The sequence below is a fragment of the Thermobia domestica genome, chromosome 1, assembly GCF_964235325.1.
Source record: "Thermobia domestica chromosome 1, izTheDome1.hap1.1, whole genome shotgun sequence".
NCBI classification, from domain to species: domain Eukaryota; kingdom Metazoa; phylum Arthropoda; class Insecta; order Zygentoma; family Lepismatidae; genus Thermobia; species Thermobia domestica.
The window spans coordinates 125,162,100-125,189,150 of NC_137454.1; the positions used below are offsets into that span (position 1 = coordinate 125,162,100).

A 27,051-nucleotide genomic window follows, 5' to 3' on the forward strand; every position below is an offset into this window, starting at 1 on the left:
CTTGCAACGCTGTGCGTTGGTGTTCGTAGCCGTGCCTTTCAGTAGCTGAAGATTAATGGTTGGTATTTGATGTGGCGGGAGTGGTACACTTCTATTTCTCGTCTACAGTGTGTAAGAAACAAATTCTCTCTGCAGGAGCGTCTTTGGGGGACAATTTTCACCCGCGCGCCTATATACGTAACAAGTAAAATATCAAATCGCCGGAAGACAGAGATAAGAAAACATAAGAATGTTGTTCTGCAGTGGCTTTAGGAGGAGGAGGAGGAGTCCGAGATGTATTATGATGAAGGTGATTACGAAATTGATCACGTGAGTGCATGTGACCACAACACTGAATCCATTGTGATATGGATTCTTCACTAACCATGGTGATATATTTTTTTTTTTTTTTTTGTATTCGAAACATATGTGCAATTAATGCACTTTGCATCCAGAAATCCAATACCAGTTCACCTTAATTGTCACGAAGGGTTTTTTTAGATATCGCCTGAAAAATGATTAAACCTCAATTATAACGCTGATCTGTATTCCCAAATTTTCAGTTGAATTTAAGAATAGAGTTTGACTACGACTGTTACTTGCTGTTGAGAAAGGGAGAATGGTCTATCTTGAAGCCATCAGGCTCCAAAGCAATTTTCCATGCCTGTGGAGGAAGAAGAGACAAAAGTACAAGGAAGTAGTGCCTGAAATGTGAGAGATGGATGTGTGAAGAACATCTCAAAGATATCTGTGTAACATGCTTCCAATCAGTCTAGTAATCATGAAAATAAAAAAGTCCGTTATATTCAGTAGCACACAGTGTACAACCGAAAGTATAAACTGAAAAATAACATTTTATAAAGTAAATGAAAGAATCGTCATTTCGAGATGACTTTAAGTATTCTAGATGCATTTTAATAGGTGGCTGACACCTGTCCCCCACGCGCCTAATTGTGCAATAAAAGCTTACGCGCCTAACGCAGGGTTAAAAGACCTGTCTCTAGATTTACCAAGAAGCCTAAGTTTGTGACTATGCGCAGCGTTAACCGCGTGTCAAGATTGTAATTCTTTCCTTGCTGCTTGATATTCACTTTCAAATGCTAAAGTATACGTGGGAAGGCACTTACTCATCAGCGTTATAAATTTGTTCATATGACGGATCTTCAGACAACAGAAACTCTTCAAAATCACGCTGAAAATTATGAGCTGCTTGTTGATCACCACTCCCTCTCTGTGTACATATATCAATCTCCGTAGTTCCATTACATTTCTTGAAACGATATAACCAACCGGACGATACATCAAAATTTCCTTCCAGGAATAGCAAATCAAAGAAAGATTTTTGCTTCAGCTGCAATGGCAGAACCAGACACGGAGGTACCCTCACTTCGCACCTGAGCTAACCACGCTAATGCCGAGTCAAGTTCATTATAGGTGGATTTCTTCATTCTTTTTCGTTTTTCATGCCGGAAGCATTGTCAAACACTGATGCAAAGGCCAACAGTTTGTCTTTTTGCATTAAAACATGTTGTACTGTTGTTTCCCCGATTCCGTAATCCAAACACATGTGCTTTCTTGAAGCCCCATTTTCTATTTTAGAAATCATTTCAGGTTTTTGTGTAATCGTTAACACAACCTTCTTTTGTTTTTCAGCCATTATTAATTTCAGGAACTAACACTAAACTCAATCACTGACAAAGAAACATAAAACACGATTGATCACTAAGCACGCTTACTGATACCTGACAACACTGGCAGGCCGAGAGAATGCGTTGTAGGGGGAAAGGCTAGTGCACCTCACAGAGTGGGTCGATATACTCGCCCGCTCAGGTCATCAAGCTCAGTAATCAGAAAATGTGAAAGCCATTACCAAAACAAAAGAGCAATAGTCTGCCATTCATCCAAATCTTCTGAGGCCGATAGGATTACGATCCAAAATAAACGTGTCAGTAATTTTCGACCTTCGCACTGTAGGGCATACTGTATTTTCCCGCGTATTGGCTTGGATTAAAACTGGTTTTTTAAGGTTCGTAATTAACCCTCCAATAGTCGCCGACGGACTCTCACTTCGTAGTGAACAATGAATGTAATTTATTATCAAGCAAATCATTCTTCCCAATTCCCGTTTTTCATACCTTACAACAATCGGCTTCTGCTTATCAGAGTTGTACTTCGAAGCTTGCACTATTATTGGAAATATTTATTTTTTAATACAATTTATTTTTGTTTTAGAAGGTACACTACTTATTTGCTTGCGGAGTGTCAGTCCACAGGGACTACTTATGAAAAATAATTGAGCGCGACTGTAGCAAGTTAAAAAAGATTCGCGATACTCGCGGATAATCATGCCTTTATTTTATTTCTATCAGACTAAACTGTTAACTTAAGGTTAACAATTTCTACTGTATAAGGAATGAATTTTCTGAAATTTCGGATGAATCCACGGGCGTCTCTGGCAGGGGGACGCGTCCCCCCAATATTTTGAAGTGCAAAATATTCCATATTTTATTTTAATGTATTTACTAAATTAGAATAACATATAATTATTATATTTATTTGAAATATAATATTCGGGCTGTGAAACGATTATAACAGAGTTCTTGATATATCTCAAGGGGTCCGTGAAGGTTAGCAGAAAGGTAACAAAGGAATCGAAGATAATAAACAGGTTGGGCTAATATTTAAATAAATTTCTTTGATGCTTCCCCCCCCTAAATTTTACATGCCAGAGACGCCAGTGGATGAAGCTTCTACTAACTTATGTCACTCTTCACTATATGACTGAGTGGAACAAGTAGTACTTAGATCCAATTAAAAGTGAAATTTGACTCATTTCTAGCATTGAGATTCTATATATGAAGCCCGCGGGTCATTTATTTTCTAATATTAAAATGTTTGATTATTTTGTGCCTATATTCTAAAGAGTATTTTCCTTATACTTCTTGGTTGCGTGAAATTTGAGGTTAGCACAGGCTGGACATGGTTGGGTAATCGTGATAGATATTGTATTGTAAAATTTAATGAGGGATTTTAATTTTGATCCCAATATCAAACTGCAAAACTTGCCTGAAGTTGAACGGAATTATTCGAAATATAAGTATCCACTCTACATTTATTTCGTATCCACTACACATTTCAGTCTACGATGTCTACAAAAGCTGCATATAAAAATTTACAATTCTAAGGCGAATAAATTCTTCAAAGGCATCCTGGATCTCTCTCAGTTGCTGAAGAAGTGTTCGTTCAAAAGCATGTTCAGATGCTGGAAAAATGGAAGTAGTAAGAGTGGAAGTCATTGGAGTTAAGAGTTTCGTATTACACATGCAATCTTTTCATTATTTATTCACAACCTTCTTGTGTAACATAATTGGACCATCCTTATTTACTAATGGCCGAAATAGACGTTTCAGTTTTTAGTGCATTTACCAATACACTAAATTTTTGGAAGTGACGGATGTGCCAAGATGTAGTGAATCAATGCAGGTACGAAGAATCTCAAATTCATCATAAACTTCTCTGAGTGCAATGTCGATTCTGGAAAGATTTTAGGAGTGGAAGTTCGATTTAATCATTGATAGAACGTGTTCTTTGCCACCCGTACAGAATTCACTTTTTCTTGCATGTGTGAATGTGGTCGAGAAGTGAATTGCTTTCGTAGCGAAAAGAAGCAGTGTAGAGTAGAAATTAAAACACAGAAATTTTATTTTTAGTGAATTCATATAGCATCCATTTACCTATCTTTCTCTATTTATTAATAATTTCTCCCACACTGTTTACAATTCATTAATGTTTGAAGCTGTTAAGGCGCTTCGTTGCAAAACTCGTGTTTTGACATTCTATTCTTCAGATATTTTTTGTGGTCTATAATCCAGGAAGCACAGAACAAGTTTTCGAACGATATGTAACACATTAGAAACATACAGTATGTTTATGGTCACAAATAGATGTCTCAGTGAAAGTACTCGAAATTTTAACATCAATTTTTCACCAATACAATACATGACAATATCCCATTAGTTACGTAAACCATCGAAAAATCCATTGTGTTAACTAAGCTTGCGACATATTGATGTCTCTCTGCAAATTCTTTCCGTGCATTAAGAACTAGCTCCCATAAAGAGTCAGCTCTCCTCGGTGGATTATCAAGCCACTTATCTTGTAGTGTTCTCGTAACTTCTGCGAATAGATTTTCCATCGGATTCAGGTGAGATGCTGTAGGAACGTCGACTAATTCAACATTAGGTTCCTGTTGAAATCAGGCTTAAACTGAATGGGAATGTCGTCTTGAAATACATTTCTTACAACTGGAAGCAACCCATATTGCAAAGTATCCAGATATTTCTGACTATTCAATAGACGCTCTATGCGGTGTAACTCACCTACTGCATGCTTAAATACCCCCCCGACGCAATGAACACTGACATACCCCATTCAATGTGTGTAAAGTATGTACTGCGGATCATATCGTTTCCCTAGTCTATAAATGAGTCTTGGACCATCATTCGACAGTACTGTCTGTAAATATTACCCTATTCCACTTAATATTCCCCTCAGCAAATGCTAGTCAGTCGACTTTATAGACGTCCGTCAACTGCTCCTTATGAACAGCTCGATAGGCCTGAAGAACGGAATCTGAGGCGTCGTTGAGCAGTACGAATGGAATCAGGAAAACGAGATGCCACACTAAATGTCGGGAAGTCATGAAAGTTTAGACGGCTGACATTAATTAATGTCTGATCTTGGTCCTGGATTGGGAACCTTGGAGGGCCGGAGCCGGCTTTTCGAGGTATGTTGCCTGTTTTTCTAGTTCCTCTATCAAGCGTATGCTGTAGCACGGGGAACACCATGAAACTAATAACATGAAAGAGATATAGCCGGCGAAAATGTCAATTACTTTTTTATAAGTTCAAATGCAATACAAAATCATATCTAGAAGACAAAAGTGAGTCATCAAACTTTTTTCAGTACACCACATATCACATTCGAGGAAACAACACTTGTCGAGGGAATTTTTTTTTCCAAAGTTGTCTCCTGTATTTTTTAAATTAATCTTACGCTTTCAAGCTGTAACTTGTCTGAAATGAAAATTATTATGTAAAACTGGTCATATCAAGCTTTCATTAAAATTTGGTTGTTGTTTTGCCCAAGAAGACATTTTCGAAAATGGCAATGAGACTATAATTTGGTAATAGCTATAGGTAATCTTTGATCTTATTTTGAAAATAACCATTAGGCTATACATCTACAATTTTGATTATAGCTGTAAAGGATATTTAATCTCAATGTTCTTGACAACGATCATTGGACTGTAACATTTAAACTGATACTCCTTTATATGGCCATGGGTGACAGTAATTAGGGTCAAAATTTAAAGATATTTTTAAATTGAACAAACCAGTTATGTATACTACTCTAAAAAGAATGACTGCATTAAGTATGCTGTTTTGAGCTGAAACCTCTGGGCTCCAACTTCGCATATTTTCGAAACAGTAAACCAAAGATGTCAGGTTCGAGCCCAAAGCCAACCTTGGCAATCGGGAAAATTTGTGTGTATGAGTTCTTCTTCTTTTAAGTGTATTAAGATATATTGAAATGTTATTAACTATAGAAAAAAGTAACATTCACTGAAATATATAATGACATAGTATTTCAAAACTAAGTATACTACGAGCACATGCTGGTTCTATCACCTACGTTTCCATATGTAAAAAGAACATTTCCAATAAAAGGAAAGACAGCGAACATAATTCGCGCATCCATAGTAGAAAGACACAGGACAAACAAACATAATTTACACTGGATTTGAATGTCATTGTAACGGAAATTCGGTGTATATAACGTTTTAAGGATTATACAGTCACCATCACATGAAGTCCTTCCAAATTTTACGCGGTCATGATTTGCTAAATTTAAGGGTGGTCTTATAGGTATTATTATTTAAGCTGGAAACAACTTTGGAGGGTTGTAACCTTGATCATAATGTGAAAATGGTCGATAAGATCAGAGAGTATATAATATGTCGTCTTTTTAAATTTTAAGAGAGTACATAATATGATAAAATTTAACTGGTAGTCGTTTAAGTCGCAAAAAGAGAACAATTTTGGTGATTCTATCGAAATTTAGGCCATAGACTTTTGACATTTAAAATTGTACAGTGAATAGAATGTATTCTCACTGTGTGGTTTCAAACGGCCTATCAACGTGGCACTAGTGCAGAAAGCGCTCTCAAAATTCGTATTGCGTGTATAAGAGTATAAGGAAATAAAATAGCAAGATTTTAGCTTCAAAACCGTTCAAAATCATGAGATAATGGCTGTGGAAGATATACATTTGGGGTAAAATGTTATTTCTACAATGGAAGATACCTCTTAAAAACACAATAAGAGAGTATTTATTGCAATATTCATTTCGCCACATAGGGATTTTTTAAGACGATAGAATTGTAAATAGAAAAAAAGCACGTATATCATTACTATTATTGGCACTTACCGCATTTCTTTACCAGTCAGTAACGCATTCAATAACTGCTAAGAAGGTTGACGGTTTCTGCTGCAGGCAAGGGAGATAGAGGACTTGTCTCCTAACCCATCAACATTTTTCTACGTCCTTAATATAAATAATTATACTATAGCAAATTATATAACTGTAATAAATGTGTTATTCCATCACACGTACCTTTGTAGATGGTTGTTGACCTGCCTTAAAAGAAACCATACAAAAGAAGAATACACAGATTTTTTTATTAAAGCAATACCCTGTCTGTACCTTATTTTGGAAATTAATTAAATTCTTAATTACTATATTCGCATCTTTAAATGGCAAGTGAGTGAACTCGACAGATTTGTTTCGTTCGGAAGAAGAATCTGCACTTAATTTACTCGTTTTTTTTTTTTTTTTTTTTCATAACATCGCGTGTATAGGTACTTCTTACGCTGGAAACTGTATTGCTTCGATTTCAATCGACGCTTAATTTGCACGAGTTCAAAAGAATATCATTCCATTGGAATCTCTTGTACTGGGGTCACCTTTATGTCCGTCTTCGCAATTGCATTTGTTACAGTGGAAGCGTTTCCTACACAGTTGATGATATCTCTGTTTCTTGGTGGATTTTTCTTAAAGTAAAAATTAGTGCGGATGGTTTTTTCTTTTCTTTTCTTTTTTTTTTTTTTTTGGTTGGTTGGTTGGTTGGTTGGTTTAGCCCACTGACTCGTACTGGACGAATGCAATTCGACAGGAATCATGATATTCGTTTCAAAATACCTTATCATTCCTAGCTGAATAAAATTTTTAACAGAACAGGCCAAGCACATAAAAATGTAAGTTACAGAAAGATCAATAAAATATAATTTTTTTTAGATTCTTATACTCACTTGTCTTATACACTACAGAATTTATTCAAAAATACTAATTCCCCATAATAGTGCAATAAACCATAATATTAGGAGAAACGCAAAGGTATCTTTAAGATTATCATAGGGAACTCGACCAAGTTAGTCGTGTTCAAAAAAACTAGGTATCTCTCGTCACGGGTTTTTAAAAATTTCTGCAGACTTATTCTACGCAGATTTTAAGATAGTTTATCTTCCTTAGTACACTGTGAAGCTTTGAGGGGTAAAAACTACAATAGCTACTCTTATGAACTTGTCCTTCAATACGGATGATACTTCAGTTGCTGAAATAAATGTACAACAAACTAGCATTTTCTTCATTATAATTATCACACTACTAGAATTTCATAAAAGAAACATTTGTAGGGAAATGTGCATTTAAAAGTAAATATTTTAACGAATTAAAATGGCATTCCAAATTGAAAAATACTATTATATAAATGGTATTTGAAGAAACTAATCATTTTACATAGATCCTCAAAGTGAGGCAAATTATTAGATTTTACCGAAGAGAAATTTATAAGATTCTAACACAGACCAAAACTTCATACCATACAAATGTTAAGATTAGTTTTAGAGTTCTAATAATATTTCATCAGGTTTAATTTATTCCAGATGGATTTTAAAACCATAACAATTTTCAACTTTCCAGGTTGTAGAGTAAGATACAGGTACTTCTCAATAAATCTGGTTGTTATTTTCATTGATTCCAATGACTCGAAAGTCTTATTACAAATTAGATATCAAAAATTACTGTACAATTATTTACAGGACAATGAAATAATTTATCTGCTAAAACGCAAATTAAAATTAGAAAACTACGGTATTGCAGCTTCAAACAATTTTTCTGCCATATCCAGGGCAGCTTCTGTTCCTTCACAATGTTTTTGTACCGAAGAGTTTATTTCTCCATGTCCATAGTATGCTCCAGCAAGAGCTCCTGCCATACTTGCTATGGTATCTGTATCTCCGCCAATAGAAATAGCGTACTGTATAGCCTTCTGGAATCTGTTCTCAGTCTGAAAAAGGAAAAAAAAAACATTCCCTTTTTGTGTATTATTATAATGCCGCGTTTAAAACAATCACAGGACAACAGTAAAATCCTGACACTAATCAACAAGTAGTTTTAGTGTCAAATAGCTACATACAATGTCATTCTTCAATAGAACCCTATAACCTGAGAAGTAACGGATTTTAGATGTCATTGACAATACTAAATTTATGCCCATAAGCTCAACTTTGTAGTTTCACGAGTTCAATCACTTTAGTTCAATTGATCAAATATTTGAATACATTACAATTCAAGTCTAAAACTACAATTTTATATCACTGACAATACATAAAACCTTTACAAAACGCTCTACACATATTCTGTATAACAATAGTTTCCAACTGCCGACCCGCGGGCTTTAGAAAATTTGAAGATTTCAATTGTATTACCAGATATAAGAAAACTAGATTGTGCTAGTGCAGGAAAGAAAACGTTGCTGATATCGGAATTAGCACTTGGTGGAGCCAGCTTTGGCAATACGTGTAACTCAAATTTTACGTCGCATGGTATAAAGTAAGCCTTTGATAACATCCAGTGGCATACGCTACAATTTATCACATAGTTTCTCGAATATTTAATGTTAGGTTCCGGGTATGTGTGGCTGTTTGTGAAGTCATAATCGTTGGAGATGCCAAACAAGATGTATCTCCGGACAGTTTTCGAACCACGGCAGTTTTAAATACCATTTTCCCTCTTCCTGTAAATGATCAACTTTGTCCTATAACATAGTGCCCCGTCATTCATGCATGAATTGCTTCGCATCTCGTAATAGTAAGAATGCTTCAAAGGAGGTGACAATCTATCCAGCAATACGTCCATGTGTTTCGCAGCATTGTTGCGTTCATCGCAAGAAAGAAGTTTATTGCCATCACTGTCCAAATTACATCCTGCACAATAGTACGCCACCATAAATCACCGTAGGACGATGAAATTCTGCTTAATCGTGGTCGATCACTTCCAAACTCTGTCCACCGTTGTCCAAAGAAATAACAAGACAGCTATCTTCGAAGAATGCAGCATAGTTCTAAAAGTGTTGCATATAGCGGCGGCCCAATTATGTCTCCGTATCATTTGTAGATATCAAGTAAAGGCTTATTTTTTATCGATACTTCAGTACATTTCCGCAACATACAAATACCAACAGATTGTTCGTGTTGAACTGTTAACCTCTGCTTCGATGTTATTGGCAGAATTAGACAGTAGGTCATTCCACTCCGGACCCGCAAAGTGTTGGTCCTGGTCTTCCTAATGTTGGGGCTATACGTCTTCCTTTACCAATGAACTGCATTGTAATCTTATTAAAAGTTGGTAACGGAACAGGTAACCCAACATTATAAGTGAAATGACTTCTACTACACTGCCAAATTCCTAGTATGCGCCCTTTGGTACACCTGGTCACCTCAAAGTAACATCCACGCTCCAAATCATTATTTACTGTACCTAAATACAAACATAATCTTAAGTGACCATAATCGATTTCAATAAATTTTCATAGAAGACGTGAAATAAGAGAATACTTTATTATTATTATTATTTCCTGAGTAAAATGAGTTTTGGGGCCAAAGACCACAACCCAAAAATTTGAAAGTCTACGACAAAAGCGCAAGAAGAAGTACACCGAACCAATTGAAACTGCGCACATATACAGTAAATATAAAATAAGGGAATGCGTGTTTCGCACTTTCCTTGACAAAACAGGTGGGTGGGCCAGAGTCCCAGGGACCATAACGAAGTGTTGAAATTGGCAATGAAGGTAGTTCAGAAGTACCTGAAATATATTCAAGATTGTTAGGAAACTGTGAACAGAGACAGTACATATAAAATGAGCAAACACGTGCTTTCTGTTTCACTTTTATTATTTTTTGAATGCGTACTTTTATTATTTTTTTGCAGAAAGACGGTTCTTGGAGGCAAAAGCCTCGTCCCAAAAATTTCGAAATCAACGCCAAAAATGGGGAAAGAACGAACTGAAGCGAATGAAAATTGTACATAGATAGTGGTAAAATGAAAAAGATATATATGTGTTCCGTATTTTCCTTGATTCGAGCAGCTCCTAAAAACTTCTGCCTATGAAATGTTAAAATTCGTCATGATGATAATTTAAGTACGTAAGTACATGAAGGATTGTAACGAAACAGCGTACAGAGACAGAACATACATAATACGTAAATACGCATTTTTAATTTTCTGCAGTTAGACGCTTCTTGGGAGCATGAATTCTCGTCGGAGAAATGTGACAGCGAAGAGCAAAAATGAGGAGTGGCAGAAGAACGCGAATTAAATGTATACAGAGAGAGAGATGGGAGGTAAAAAAAAAAACAAAGACATAGTTGTAGTGAAGAAAATGCACACTCTAGGCCCAGATTGTATTTCTGTGAAAGGTAACTTTACCCATTATTCATTCTCCGCTTCCTCTATATATTCTAATGCCGCGTTTGCAAAAGCTCTTAATTCACTTGTGTCCTTAGCCAAGTGGATCCGGTTCCTACTTTGTATTCCTGTTTCTGCGAATTCATCTTAATATTGTCATCCCATTTGAGTCTAGATCTTCCTAATGGACGTTTTCCGATTGGATTTCCAGTCACAACTGAAATCGTTCCTATTTTCTTACTTTCTGGCTACACGATCTGTCCACCTGGGCTCATAGGCTTGAAGGCCCTAATAATGTTTATTAAACAGTTTAAATTATACACTTCCTCGTTATGAAGTTTCCGTCATTCCCCATTCCTCTTGGGTCAGAATGTTCGTCTTAAGATTCAAATACTTCTAGTCTAGTGTTCTACCCTTAAGATAAGCGACCATTTTTCGCAACCATACAGAATAGGCATGATTATCGTTTTATATATTTTAAGCTTTAAATTCCTCGACAGAATTAGCGACGACAAAAGATGTTGAACTGAATAATAACATGAATTCCCTGCTTTCAGTCGACATTTCTTTATGGATATGATTTTAGTCTGTTAATATTGATCCTAGATATTTAAAATTATCCACTTTATCAAGAGCATTATTTAATACTCTGCGGCATCCATAATTTCTAGTATTACGATCCCGACGAATTTCCATGTATTTAGTTTTTTTCTGCATTTACTTCTAAACCCATGTCCCTGCAAGCGCTTTATAAGTCCTCTGCATTTCTTTTTATTGTTCTCCTATTATTCTCTATCAGATTTACACCATCAGTATACGCCATTACTGGTGAATGCCATTCAGCTCTAGGCTCTGGTTGCTATATTTGATTTTCCTTGTAGGGTACTCCAGAATAAAGTCAATAATGATGGCGACAACGAACTTCCTTGTTTCAAACCATTCTCGACGTGGAAGCTCGTGGAAGGGAATTTTCCTTCTCGGACTTTACTTTGGTATTGATTTAAACACAACTAATCTAAGTAGCTTTTTCGGTATCTCAAATTCAGCGAAAATGTACCATGTTTCCCTCCTAATAGAGTCATACGCCTTTCTAAAAACAATAAATAATTGATGTACCGAGGTATTGTATGCTCATTTCTTTTTGAGAATTTGTCAAATGGTAAATATCTGGTCGATAGTAGGTCGATTTCGTCTAAGTCCGCACTGATAATCTCAACTAATTTCATATGCATATGAATGAATCTTGCTAATAGAATGTTTGAGATTATCTTATAGGAAGTTGACAGAAGAGAAAGGCCTTGATAATTATAACAATCCGCTTTGTAGTTCTTCTTGTGAATTGGAAAAATGGTTGGTTCTTCCACTGTTGAAATAGTTCCTCCTTGTTCCAGATAAGAACAATGAGTTTGTTTATCTTACACAATTTTTCTTCTCCAACTAAAATTAACTCAGCTGGAATTCTGTCTACACTCGAAGATTTCAATTTCTTTAGTTTCTTTATAGCGATTTCTACTTCTGTTCGGCTAGGCTCTGGAATATATGGTTCTGCAGTGTGTATTTCTCTTTCCCCATGAACATCAGATTTTCGATGCGTGTTAAGCAAATCATCAAAGAAATATTTCCGTCTATTTAAAATAATATCTGTATAAGTGAGAATTGTTCCGTCGTCTTTCTTTAATATATAAAGCGCGAGGTTCATATCCTTTCTTAAATTCGATGATGCCCTTATACATGTTCCGAATATTTTTGATTTTACTATTATCTTCAAGTTCATTAGTTTTAGCTTTCAAAAGATCGTGTTTCTTTGTGCTAAACACTTTGGAAGTTTCCCGTCCGTTGTCAACGAAATTTTGTGCAGTTATATCGTTCGGATTTTGTAGCCAACGAAGTTTCGTCTGTTTTCTCTTCTCCTTTACTTGAGTGCATTTCTGGTCGAACGTGGTTTGTTCCTACGTATTTCCGCTTGCCCCAATTTTCCGTTTGTTGAAACTTTCATGCTATACCTAATTTCAACCCACGTATCCTCAACACTAGTCCTCTCAAAACCTAAAACCGAGAATCTATTTGACATTTCAATCTGGTATTAATCTCTCTCTTATTATCGCTGTTACCAGATAGTGATCAACCCAACTAAACGCAATACTTTTAAATTAATTTTCGTTGTACACCCTAGAACTGTCCGTCTTGGAGTACATAGAGAAAGTGGAAAATCAATAATGACACGTAAATCTCTTCTCGCTTTTAGAGCTAAATCCCACATTTCTCTGGCGAGAGCTCGTGTTCCCAAGAACTGTTTCTCCATAGAAAATTTTAAAAAAACAGCACATATTTGCTTATTTCACATTTAGTATCTACTTGTGAAATTTGGACGAAATTGGCTTGGCACATTAGGAATGTTTCTTGTAAGTATCTATGAGAAAACGCTGTCTGCTATCCCTGAAACTAAGACAAATTACAGAAACCGGCTGGATGTTGATGACGCTCTACAAGATGCTGTATTAAAGAATAGACCTGATTTTGGCAAATAAACAGCAATAGATATTGCATTATATTCACTATTATCTTTAAGGAAAACAAATATTTGTGTAACTATAACCATTTAAACCAATATGTAAAATGCGGCAGTGATTTTAAAATTTGTAAATTTAAAATTCATTATTTCAATAAAAAGCGTAAACAGTGTCAGTAGTATATACTTCAATCGAATATCTAAATGGAATGTGATTTCTACTTTGCTGGTTCCCAGCTTACTTTGCTCGTCTGTCTTTGGCCGGCCCGCGAATATCGAAAGCTTGAAAACCGTTGACGTATAACATACAAAGTTATCCAAAAAGGAAAATCCTTTTATAGTTTCCAGGAAAGCACGAACATTTTCTTCCTCAAAGATCAAGATTAAAATCGTGTTTTGTAGTAGCATTAGCAACCTTTGTAACGGAGAGAACATTTCACTCATGAACAGTCCGCAAGTGACCGTTAATACCATTTTAACTGTTTTACTGCTCGTACGAAAAGTTGGTTTAGCATGTAATTCGACTATATAAGAAACTTTTTCTATAAATGCATCTATACACGAAGATATCAAATGTCAAAATCACACAATTTCGCGTACTTCCTTATTTGCCCTACTTAGAAAGTTGTAAACATAGTTACATGCCACAGTGAAGATGATGCTATTTGATCATAAAACATACGGCGTATGTGGTACTACCTATGCATAATTCATGGATTACAAAATGAGAATGTTTGTGCCCAGAAACTGTGCTCACGGAATCTACAATCAGAAACAATACTACGTGTAGGTTGGAGCTATCATTTCTTATATCTCCAACCTATAATTAGTATTGTTTCTGACCGTACGTCTATTTTATGACGTTTCCTAGATTGGTTGAACTTTGGGGCCGTGGTTTCGGTTTTCTTTGATTTACGCTTAGCGTCGCTTTCAACAGTGAACTACAGCTTAACGCCACGATATGTACCACTTGTGCTCCCAACGGGAAACCCTGTGGTCCCACGCCAAAGGCGCGCACGCAATCCACATCCCAACGAGAAGTTTAGTAATCTTTCTGTTGGTATTTTCTCTAGACAAACTGAAAGGATTTGACACCATGTATATTGTGAGAGTTGTGCACGTTTCATCACGGCTATTGATTCGAAGTACATTCCGTATGATCTATTCCGAACTTAGATTAGGTATCTACGATACAATTTCCAGCTCAGACAAATAGTGTGAGAAATGGAGAATTTCAATATGAAATATCTGAGTGTAATGATGATGTATTTACAAGGAAAGTATTACAAAAGTGAGTCATAAATCTGGCATTATTCTGGTACAGAGTACATCTCTATTTATTACAGTACAATAAAAGGATAACATTTCGTGTTGAATTGTTTGCAGCTCCTTCCTGCCAGTTCCTGAATTCCACTTAGATACCATGTCTTACCATTATAGGTAAAATACCAGTCATTGCTATATCCACCTCCTCCTGACTAGAGTAGCATTGCGATTTCAGGAAGTGTCCCATGGACCCAAACATGTAGTAATCCGAAGAGCAAGGTCAGAACTACATGTCGGATGTATCATCAGTTCGATGCATTCAAAATCCTGAATTTTTTGTTGCATTTTTGAACTAAGCGTATTTCTTCGTTATTCTTTTGCAGAAGGGCACGATTTCGGTTCATTAATGAACGATATTTTTTATGTAGTGGGGCATATATCCGCTCCAACTGTTCGAAATAAGGTAGGACGGTTAGAAACGAATTCGAAATGAATTACCCCTTCGTAGTTTCACTACAAACAGAGCATGACCTTATGCTCGAAACGGCCCGGTTTGACGACCGGTTCTGGAAACTGACCCTTGTTTAACGATTTTTTACGCATATTCCAATTTCGGAAAATTACCCACTTTTTTCCGCATGTAGTGATCAGTTTGGCAGCACTCATCGGCACACATCCACTCTTCTCTGAGCCTCAGCTAGGGTAAACCCAAATAGCACAATGCGGCAACTCCTATTGGCATTCCTAAGCTCGTGAAGATGAGGCACTACACTAGACTGGGACATGGCGAGTTGGTTCGACACTCGCCGCATGCTGGTGGATTGGTTTTCCTCAATAGCTGTCTTACAATTTCAGAATCTGTTACCCTGAAGTGGTTAATCCTTGACATTTTTTAAAAACCTGCACTAAATTTCTAGAACCAACGAGCTGTTGTGTTGTGGTTCGCTGAACCTTCCCCTTTCGCATGACAAATGTTTTGGGTTACTGCCGCATCATTCTGTCCGAGTTCGAACAATTACGTTATCCGATATTGTTGAGCACTCATGGCCAGTGTCACTAAAAACTGCTCAAGATTTGATAGAGTGACTATCTCCGTGTTAAACACAGGGCTTGCCACACTAACCTTTGGGTTAGTTTGTCCTTACACAAACGGTCCATCATGATGTGAACACGTGCCTGCTGTTTGGGTTGTAGAGATACTGCAAGAATTATAACACTGTTGTGTACAATGGAATTCCTTTCTAGTTAATTTGGTATGTATTTCATTGTACGTCAAACAGCAATGAATCTTCTAGTAAATACTTTTTTACTGATATATCAAAAGCTGGAAGAAGCGGCACAAAGATGGAAACCAAATTTAGTTCTAAATGGTTCGACATGAGCTATAAATATTTTATAAGCTGAACAATTTATAAGTTCCTTAAAAGATCTTTTTAAATAAAGGTAGGATAATAATCTCTTAAATTAAATTTTAGAACTCTGGATCTATCTTAACGCAGCAGATGAAAGTTAAAACCAATAGCTAACTTTGAAATAGTGTAGGACTGAGAAAACCTTTGCTTTACTATAATAATTTATTAAACCTTACAAGGCTAATAATATATTTATATTGAGTATTCTATGATCTTCTGCATTTAAATGGTTGAGTTCACTTAGCTAATTAACTTCACTCAGTCGGTGACTGAGTGGTGGGGTTAGGTTGCACATGGTAGCTATTTTGATTAACCAGGTTTTCACTTTTCTGACCTTTTGAAATATTGCAACCTGGAAGAGCATTTTATCCGTACTATCTACTAGTTGTGCAACTGGATCTTTTTGTTTTCTCTCTCTCTCTTTTTTTTTTTTTTTGTTACAATAATATATTTTACTATTCACAACACGAGTAATAATGAATTAAATCATATGTTCCTACTACTTTCAATAAATACATATAATTTTCAAGCATGAATAATTCCAAAGAATGCACATTTAAGGACTTAGTATATCCATAAAAAAAAGTCTTGTACTTAAGGCAATCAAAGCATTAATTAAAATAATTCTACTTTTGTGCATTTACTCGCTGTACCAATAAATGCCTCGCACTTTCATTTCATATACACAGAAGCCTACAAGATATATAAAAATTACAAACTTTAAAAACATTAAAATATACTAGTTTTTCACAATACCTTGATATGATCAATGTTCTTCTGGGAGCTTAAGAAGCAATAAATTGCTGTTGGAACAGAACGCAACGCTGAAACATCATTTCCCAGCACCTCTTCAATGATTTCAACAGAAGGTGGCTCCTTTTCTTTCAAAAATCGTTGCACTGTCTGTAACTGTTTCTTATATGGATACGGTTCACTAACGTCAAATCTGCAAATAAAACGATCTACATTTACCAGAAATTGATCATCAGGAACAAAATTAGTTTCTGCTTACATGATGAAAGCTTTATTTCCGGAACTTCGAATACTGAAAATGATTTTCTTTATTTCTAAGTTTCATACTCCTATTATTTAGTCTTCATAATTAACTGGCCATGCTCCAGTAAAGCACATCTCCAAAACTATCTAATGACATAATACTCTCAGCGTTCCATTTCAGTTGCTTTGCCCCGAGGTAACATAAAATACTCATTTGTACGAAAACAGAACGAAAGAATACAGGTTATTTCAGGTTTATGGTAACGAATTTCATAGTTAAGTAGCAGCAGGCATAAAAAGCTATTGCGGACGATTCCAAAGTGCTATGTGTTGACTTACAGGGATAACTTTTGTGTATGTGAATGGTTATATGATACCGAAACTTACGGTCTTTTGGGGAGACTATATTTGTAATTTTTTCTTCAGTGGTTACGACTACATAAGTAAACATGTATGTTTAAAAAAAGTCCCTTTGATGTAAAGAGATCAACGCTGTGTTGAATCGCAACAAAACGGATAACCTGGCGTCTCCCTGACGTCGTGTAAAATTTGTGTTCCTTGGAGCGACAGAAGAAAGTACCATCTCAAAGAGAAATAATAAAAGCAGTACAAGGTTTCGTCATGACCGTAAATCGTATAATTCCGCAAGACTTAAGCCTGGTACAGAAGCATAAAGCTCCAGTTCATATGTTCCCTCCCTCGCATATCATGAAAAGATAGATGAATATTTAAAGGCTGTACGAACATAATCTTGGATGGGTAGGTGTAATTCCATAGCGACTGGCCGAGGCATGGGCATATCTTTAGGAAAGTGGTTAAGAAAGCAAATCATCTTTTTCGTTCCCGTAACTCTAGAGGTCATTCTGACCGAGTACATGAATGTGCGGAGAGTTTTTATGCGTCTTCATGATTGTTGTGGTTATGGTTTAACAGAAAGCTTACGTTATGTATGGTGGACAGAACGGCTAAAATCAATACAGCTTATTACCAGACGAACAATTTGGAGCCACTATACTACCATGATATTCCATCTCTACACTGAAGCTACAAATCTTATATTGACTTCACCTGAAAAAGCGTCTAGTCATACGACAATATGGATGGTGAAGTACCTGCAGATTGCACGTAAAAGGGGACTCATGAACTTTCAGACATTCCTGTGAAATGCCCCTGATGTATCCCTCATGGACGTCTATGGGTTCTCGTTGTTGAATCAAGCGCTAATTGATTACGCTCTTTTGGGCAGTTGCACACATTCGACGCTCTTATGAAGTTTTTCGAAAGGAATGGAACAGACCTGATCAAGTGATCAAGTATCTTTTTTAGTGAAAACCGATGTGAGCGATAGCTAACAGACAGAGTTTGAACAACAATTATAACTGCTGGTGACGTGGTAGTATTTCTTAGGCTGTTAAAGGAGCCAATTTCATTACCATAACCTGAAACGATCTTCTGCAAATACTGTACCTACCTATGATAAAACAACCCGGGCAATTCAATTGATACATAGACGCTAACCGACTACCCACTGTAAACCCTTAACACACTGCTTAAGGAATTAACATGTATAGTAAAATTTAATTTCAGTATCAGTACCAATAAGGTTTTGATATACCTACAGCTATCTTCACAGTTATTTGAGCTATTCAATTACATCTTGTTTATTATACATGTAGCCTGCAACTATATGATATTTTAAGACTAAATTTTACGAATACAATGAAGCAAGTTTGGCTCTAATAGTTCTTAGCTTTCTTATACTTGCCAATGTTATCTGTATCCCAACTAAAGGTTTTGTTTTCGAGCCATAAGCTTATTTCCCATATCCAGTAAGTTTACCTAAATTCAAGATTAAATGTTTCCGAAAGAAGCCATTTAGCATATAAACTATTTAGCTGTTCGCAAGTCCAATTAAAATACTACTATTACCGCTGAAGCTTAATACATATTCCTGAAATGCTCAGTGCTTAGTACATAACTCGGATGTTATACTACATATTCATGTTTCATGTAGCATCCCGAATAAATTGCAAACTTAATCTCAAAATACAGACTATGATCGTTACTTCTACTGCTCTCCTTGCTAGGTAATATAATGCTTAAATTAATTTCATTTCTAATACTAGGATAGAAAATCAAGAGTTAAACGCAATTTTCACATATTTACTCATCGTCTGATGTTTCTATCTTCGCCATTTTCTGCAACAAATCTGACGAAAATTCTTCTACGTTTAAAGGCGCTGCAGGATCCAACGAAAGACAACGCTGAATTGCAATACACTGGAATGTCAAAATATAGAACGAAAAAATATTACATAAAAGTAAGGAAAATATAACAAAGCATAATCATCTCGGTCATGTAAATTTTTAACATCCCTTTTATATCTCTGTATTTATGCCCAAGCAATAAGTCAAATCATTATTCTCTTAACTTCACAAGAATTCATTACATCAGTACATTCTCACTAAATATTACGGCATATAAATCATGAATAGCTTAATAGCAAGTTGCTAGAAATACAAGTGTTGTGTCAGTGTTGGGGAATTAGTTTTGCACTCGTCTGCAATACGGGGCCGCAGTAACTCAGTGGTGGAGCGTTTACCTCTGGCGCATGGGGTCCTTGGTTCGATCAAAGCTCGCGCCAAGTGAGATTTGTCATGGATCAACATCGTGTGCATGAGTTTTCTCGGAATTTTACCGTTTCCTTCCACTTTCTTCATTCCACCATTTCACTCATTTCTCATCCCCGTCTTTAGCCTAGCCAGCATGACCGTGGAATGTAAAACTTAAAGATTTCATTTCATTTTCGTCTGGAATATATCCACCTAGTTGTAATCAAATCATACTCGTCACCTATAAGTAGCAGCTTATTCATCGTTGTATAAGACTATATTTGATATGCATGCTCTAGCCTTTACTAATTGTCCTGAACTTAGGCGTGATGTATTCTATTTACACCATTTGCATAACTGTAATTTAAAATCATTCTCGGTAACAAAACTGAATTTTGTTTCAGTTTATCTCAATTGTACAAATGAAACAAACGCTTAAAAACATAAATATAAATAAATATCTGTGATATGTGGGCTAGATGTCTAAGATGTGTTTTTTGTCCACAGTTTTTAATGTAGGCAATTACTAGTATCTTGCTAAGAAATTTCACTCATTGAGTTATGCTATACAACAGGAAGAACTACAATGCTTTAAATAATAAATGTTATTGATAGTAATAAGAATACTGTCAAGAAAATCACAGGCAATACACTGGATAGATAAGAGATGCCACGCATGAACTGCACTACTTCGTAATACGCATAATTTATATGATTCGTATTCTTCAGTATTGGAGAATGGTACCGAATCTACAGGGCTCATTAGAGCTTGGTACAGAATAACAATTTCAGTTACGCTTTAAATGCTCCCTTTTGCGAAAATAGTTTCTATAGAGTTTATTTGTACCAATTATTTCATGTATCGACGCAGTCTCAATAACAATAGTACCAATTAATACCCAGAAAACCCCTTGCTAAAGAATTATAGGTAGTGTTAAAAATAAAAAATCCTATACTTTGGAGGAGTGAAACCTTTTATTTATAGCTATTCACTTGACACAAAATCACTTAACACAAGAAATAACATCTACAGGCACACCATGCCGGTCCACAACATATGGTACTACTTCTTCTAACAGCTGAACTGCAAACCACGTACAATGTTACCAGCTCCCATTTCCAACATCCTCCGAACTTGAGTCACGTAAGGGAACTAGTGACTCAACCATCCATTAATTAAAACCGTGTATCATAATGCTTAAAAAGAGAATCTTTTGAGAGGTCTCAGTTCTTCTAGTTCTAGTAGTGATAATTTGAGTCCTTTTGACGTTCACATCGATCAATTTCTATACTCGGTTCTGGTACCACCAGTCTTCTCTTAAGTACACTTAGTTCTATAGCTTCTTCTGACTTGATCTCCAAAGGAAAGATACGTTGAAGAGGCCTCACCATCATCTCCGCGCCAGTCTTTAGTTTCACCAGACGAACTTCTCCATCACGGCCAGGTATAAGTTACACGACACGTGCTAGGGGCCATTCCAGCCGCTTCAAATTGTTTCCCACTAAAACAACCTCTTCTACTTCTATTTTCTTACAATTTACTCTGGTCTCCAATGTTGGACAAACTGTCCCAGATATTCCTTTCGAAATCTACTGCGTAAAATCTTCCGTATGTCCTGAATATATTTTAGTCTTCGTCGCAGACTCCCCACTTCTATTACATCAATGTCATGTACTCCAATTTCAGAATTCTGTTGTAGGAACATTAGAGGAGTTAACCCTTTTAAATTTTTTTCGGTCGTTTTCGACCGATATTGTAGTGTCTTAAAGATTCGATTAAAAGAGAACTAAGAATGCTATTTAGTTCCGGTTTTTTTTTCTATTTTCCAAGAGAAGAGGCACTCAAGAAAGCCTTGGAAGGGTCTATACGCTTCCGAGCGTCAGAACATAGGGGAGTATGACGTTATCACTTTACAAATTCCCTTTTTTTTACTGAGGTCTAATTTCAACATTTTTTGGTGAGCTTCTATTTAATCCTAGAATCCTAACATTTTCCCTAAACAATCAGTAGACCAATTAGTTTTTATGAGAATTTTTTCAGATCTCTTCGTCAACACAGAAGGGGGGTTCAAAGGGACAAAAGGGTAAAAAAAGGGATTTTTTTTTTTTTTACCAAAAATCCTACTTTCGCGATTCTGGCTCCGCTCGGCTACATGATAGGGACATTTGAGTGGTACTTTCTGAAAGCCTACTCGATTCTGAAGAGAACGACGTATGAATCATCATCGTACGATAATTAGGGACGTGTCAGGAAATTTTTGAAATTTGTATAGTGTCCTTGGGAAATTTCGGAAATATTCGAAGAGGAAAATATTTTTCCCGCCCTTAGTATTGAAGATAGGAGATTGGTATTTGGCACAAGTAATTAGTACCATAAGTAATATTTTTTAGAGTGATTTCCATATCTATATGTTAACCCTGGGCCGCGTCAGAGGGCCTCAAAACGGGGAAAAGGGACTTTTTCTGCAAAAATCCCTATTTTCGTCACTTGTAACCTCCTTAGGAACGTCCTAGGGCCATGCGGGTGATACCATCTATAAGCCTACTCTATTCTAAAGAGAACGACTATGTATCATCATCTTACGGTAATTAGGGACGTGTCAGGAAATTTTTAAAGTTTGTATAGTATCCTTGGGAAATTTCGGAAATATTCGCAGAAGAGGAAAATATTTTTCCCGCCCCGTCCTTACTATTGAAGATAGGAAATTGGTGTTTGGCACAAGTAATTAGTACACTACGTAGTATTTTTGAAAGTGATTTCCAGATCTCTATGTTTACCCAGGGCCGACCCAGAGGGCCCGAAAAAGGGAAAAAAGGGGATTTTTCGGCAAAAATCTCTATTTACTCAATTTGTCCCTCCTTCGGGACGTCCGAGGGACATGAGGTAAATACAATCTGGAAGCTTGCTCTATTCTGAAGAGAATGGTGTATGAATCGTGATCCTACGATAATTAGGGACGTGTCAAGAAATTTTTGAAATTTATATAGGGTATTCTGGGATATTCTGGGAATATTCGCAAAGAGGAAAATATTTTTCCCGTCCTTAGTGTTGAAGATAGAAGATTGGTATTTGGCACAAGCAATTAGTATACCACGTAGTATTTTGAAAGTGATTTCTGGATCTCTATGTTTACCCAGGGTCGCGCCAGAGGCCTCCAAACCGGGGAAAAAGGGATTTTTCAGCAAAAATCCCTATTTTCCTCAATTTTACCCTCTTTAGAGATGTCCGAGCGACATGCGGGTGATACCATCTGAAAGGCTACTCCATTCTGAAGAAAACGACGTATGAACCATCATTTTACGATCATTAGGGGCGTGTCAGAATTTTTTAAATTTGTAGGGTGCATGTTAGGGAAATTTTGGGCGTTTTTTGATGCTCTCTCAAAATGGGTAAAAAATTTTCCCGCCCTTACTATTGAAGACGGGAAATTCGAATTTGTCACAAGTAATTAGTACACTACGTAGTATTTTTCAAAATTTTTGGAGGTTTGTGCGAAGACCCGGTAGGGCCTCAGGGGGTCCCAAACTCTGAAGAAGTTTTTTTTTGAGAAAAAAATCCCGATCTTCCCTCAAATAATTCCCTTCTGGCATATTATAGGGACATATAATTGGTACCGTTTGAAAGGCTGTTCCATTCTGAGAAAAACGAGGTATAAACCATGATCCTAGGATAAATAGGGATGACACTATCGCTGCTTATCTGAGACTCAAGAAAAACGCCGAAAAAAGCAAGAATTTAAAAGGGTTAAAGGCACAAAATCCGAACTTTCTTCCTAAACGTATGTCGAAACTGCTTCACAGTCCGGGGCTGCGGTGGCTCAGTGGTAGAGCGTTCGCCTATCGTGCTAGGGGTCCCGGGTTCGATCCCAGCCCCCTTGCATGCACTACATGCCACCTAAACATAACATTTAGAACTCTTGTGAGAATTCTTGAGACACCGAAACAGGATCCCTTTCCCTTCAGGATCTTTATTTTTTTTATCGTATGTCCAATTACATGCTTTTACACAGTCTTCACTCGCGTGTGCTTGATCACCAAAAATGCACTCTGCACTACTCTTTCAATTAACCAGTTCAGCGGCAGTTGGTATAAAATCGGAACAATTACTACGTTCTTTCTTTTTCTTCCCCATATTACTGTTGTCTTTTATATCAAACCCGGATCAGTAAGAGCTATTCTTTCTTCATTTTCAACTTCCTTCCCCAAAAATGACATAAAATCTTCCAAACTTTTTTCTAAAGTTGCATCTGCACTGTTTGTGCTGTGCCTCTCCCAAATACGCATTAGTTCCGCAGGTAAGCATGACTCCACAACGGGATACAGCATGGCGGCACATTTATCTGTTGTGACACCTGAACTACTTAATGCACGAAGTTGAAATTCCAGTTTGTCATACAAGTCTATCAATTCCAGGTTACCACTATTACTTAAAATTATGAAACACTAACTTTAAAAGTTCGCGAACATATACTTCTAGTAACATATCTTCATGTCCAAAACGTGCTTTCAAACCTTAAATAACCTTGGGATAGTTATCTTCACACAGGGGAAACTTTCTACAAATTGACGTGCACGTGTGTTCGATACAATAGCTTGAATGAGAAATGACATGAAATGAAATATTTCAGTTTTACGTCCCATGGTTATGCCTGTTAGGCTAAAGGAGACGGTGATTGTGAGAAATGAATGAAAATAGTGGAATAAAGAAAGTGGGAGGAGACGGGAGAACCCCGAGAAAACCCACGAGCACGGTGTTGGTCAACCACAAAGTCCACACGGCGCAAGCTGGAATCGAACCAGGGACCCCAAGCACCGTAGGTGAACGCTCTACCACAGAGTCATCGCGCCCCCAACAGCTTGAATGAGATATTGGAATTGATCTACATTAGGAATCTGTTAATCTTCACCTATGGGTACGAAGTGCGACCAAAACGGAAGCCAGTTTTTTATATTAACATCAAATTTCTTAATATCCACTTCTGGAAGTTTAAAGTTTCTTTCACTACTCGTGCTACCACTAATCTCTTTCGTTTTACACGCATGCAATGGAGCCTCATCTTTGTTTTTATTTTGGCAGAATTTAAACAATATTTATCTGCTTGCTCCGCTTCTTCTAGCAACTCTTTCTCACTCCAATTATTTTCTATTACCAATGTCATTACCTTGTCATCTATCTCCTTTATTTTTATGTATTTTCCTTCTAACACTTGAAATGTACCACTAATTTCACTTTCGTTTTTGAGTTCTGCGCTACACAGTTCTAAACAGTTCGTATGTAACTTAGTGAATGCTGCTCTCAAGACTTTACGCTGTTTTTTTCATTTCCTCAAGGGTCTATTGTGTCCTGTTATAGTCGCCAGATGTTAGAAATAAAAAATCCTACACTTTGGAAAAATGAAACCTTCATTATAGCTATTCACTTTACACAAAACCACTTAACACAAGAAATAACATCTACAGGCACATCATGCCGGTCCACAACTACTAGTACTTCTTCTTGTAACAAACAGCTTAACTGTTGTAACAAACGGCCATGTGCAACGTTGCCAGCTCCTATTTCCAACAGGTAGAAAAATCTTTAATGGTACTGAGCAAGATATGTAATAAGTAATCACTTTACTCAAATTATTGAATGAGACTTCCTATGTTCTGCTGTAACTTTCTTCAAGAATTTCAGAATAACGGCTTTTAGTCCAAGTGGATTTTGCCAGCAAAGATTTCTATTTTTGGGCTTAAATTGCCATAGCTGGATAAGACAGTTCCAAGGATTTGCTTTTTAAAGATCTGGTGAAACAAAAAGTTTCAGAAACCATAGCTGCTAAATAATTTCTAAATACTCTTTGTTCACTCGGTCTTTTCTAAAATTTGTTCGGTCACTGTAAAGTGGAACACTTTGTAAGCGCTCATTCGTACATCCTTAAAATAAAAAACCTACAAATGTACAACCTTTATCTTGAAAAATTCACATCCTCTCAAAATTACAAATCACTCGCAAATAAATTACCGTTTCTTGCCTTTACCTCATTATTTTCACGCACATGCTTACGTTGTAGACCACTAAAAGTATTTCCCCATGAGCTCGCTGTATTCTCCAAAGCCAAGCAAGCTAACCAATTCTGCTGCTTTAAAACCTTTGTATCTAATATGGTAAGTACAGCATCATATCTATTTAATATAAACATTGGTAATTCTTTAAGGAAGGAAAATTCTGGTTATTTGGCTTTCCATGAGATAACTAAAGAATAGTACCAAATATGAATAAAGCAGAATCTCTCCAGCGGGCAGGAACCAATTATTTTGAGGTTTCCAACATTTTTCGTTCCGCACATTAAAATATGTTACAAATTTTTTCAACCATAATAAAACGGATCTTTCGATACCTACAAGGTTTTATTATGTGAAGGATCTTCATTGAAAACTAGCAATCTACAGTTTTATATATATGAATCGAATACAAAAGCAAAACAAATGAGTTTTGTTTCACAGTGTGAAACTACAGTAGACTTCTCAACTATAGGAATTCAATACTCGAAGTAGTACATCAAGCACTACTGGTTGCAACAGATGAATTAGATTAAAGAAAATGTTCCTCAGAAGCTGAGTCCATACCAAAAACCCATTACTCGCTCGGCCTTCCTACTTTGGTACTGTGGCGATAAAGGTTGAAACCAGAAATCGTTAATTTGAACCAATTCCGGATTCAATAAATAGTTACGGTTGGAGATAAAAATACCATTGAGAAGCTGAACTGATTGCAAAAGACTCCATCTCGATATCTTATACTGTTTTTGCTCTATGGAAATCAAGTGTTGAAACTAGAAATAGTAAGTGAATTTCAACCAATTCTGGCTTTGACAGAGTGTTGCTGGTTGCTATGGTAAGTACTCTTAGAAAACAGCGTGTCGCTATTTATTCTACTGCTATTGTTCTATGGTGATAAATTTTGAAACCGGAAATAATTAAAATTTAACCACTGTTGGATTGAATAGAAGATTTAGGGCGGAGGAAGAACTCACTCTTTAGAAGATAAATCGATTGCGGAAAACTGTATCTCGATATCTTTTACCATTTTTTTCTCTATGGAAATCAATATTGAAATCGGTAGTAGTAAATTGCAATCACTTCCTGTTTTGGGAAAGTATTTCGGATTGCTATGGTACATTCTCTTGACATCTTGAACCGTTTGCCGCTATATATTCTATTTTAGTTCTATGATGATAAATGTTGGAACTGGAAATGGTTTATTTTAACCGTATCCAGTTTGAATAGAGTTAATGGAGTAGGCGGAACCTATCTCGGGAAGCTGCATCAATGGCAAAATACCGCTCGATAACTCTTAACGTTTTTCCTCTAAGAAAATAAATATTGAAATCGGTAGTAGTATTTTTGAATCACTTCCGATTTTGGAGGTGTTGCAAGCTGTGACGACATGCTCTCTTAAGACACTGAATCGATTGCATAAAATCA

At 36.4% G+C, this 27,051-nt stretch overlaps 1 protein-coding gene across 1 annotated transcript in view; it reads right to left on the minus strand.

Annotated features, from left to right (window-relative positions):
• Nucleotides 1-7,952: 7,952 nt before the first annotated feature.
• LOC145688972 (ADP-ribosylhydrolase ARH3-like) overlaps nucleotides 7,953-27,051 on the minus strand; it is a 51,521-nt gene continuing 32,422 nt past the window's right edge. Inside the window, exons 4-6 of the mRNA XM_081763130.1 lie at nucleotides 19,139-19,251; nucleotides 16,732-16,921; nucleotides 7,953-8,386 (exon numbers count right to left, since the gene is read on the minus strand). Coding sequence (XP_081619256.1) covers nucleotides 8,186-8,386; nucleotides 16,732-16,921; nucleotides 19,139-19,251 — 504 coding nt within the window. The 3' untranslated portion in view covers nucleotides 7,953-8,185. The remainder of the gene's footprint in view (nucleotides 8,387-16,731; nucleotides 16,922-19,138; nucleotides 19,252-27,051) is intronic.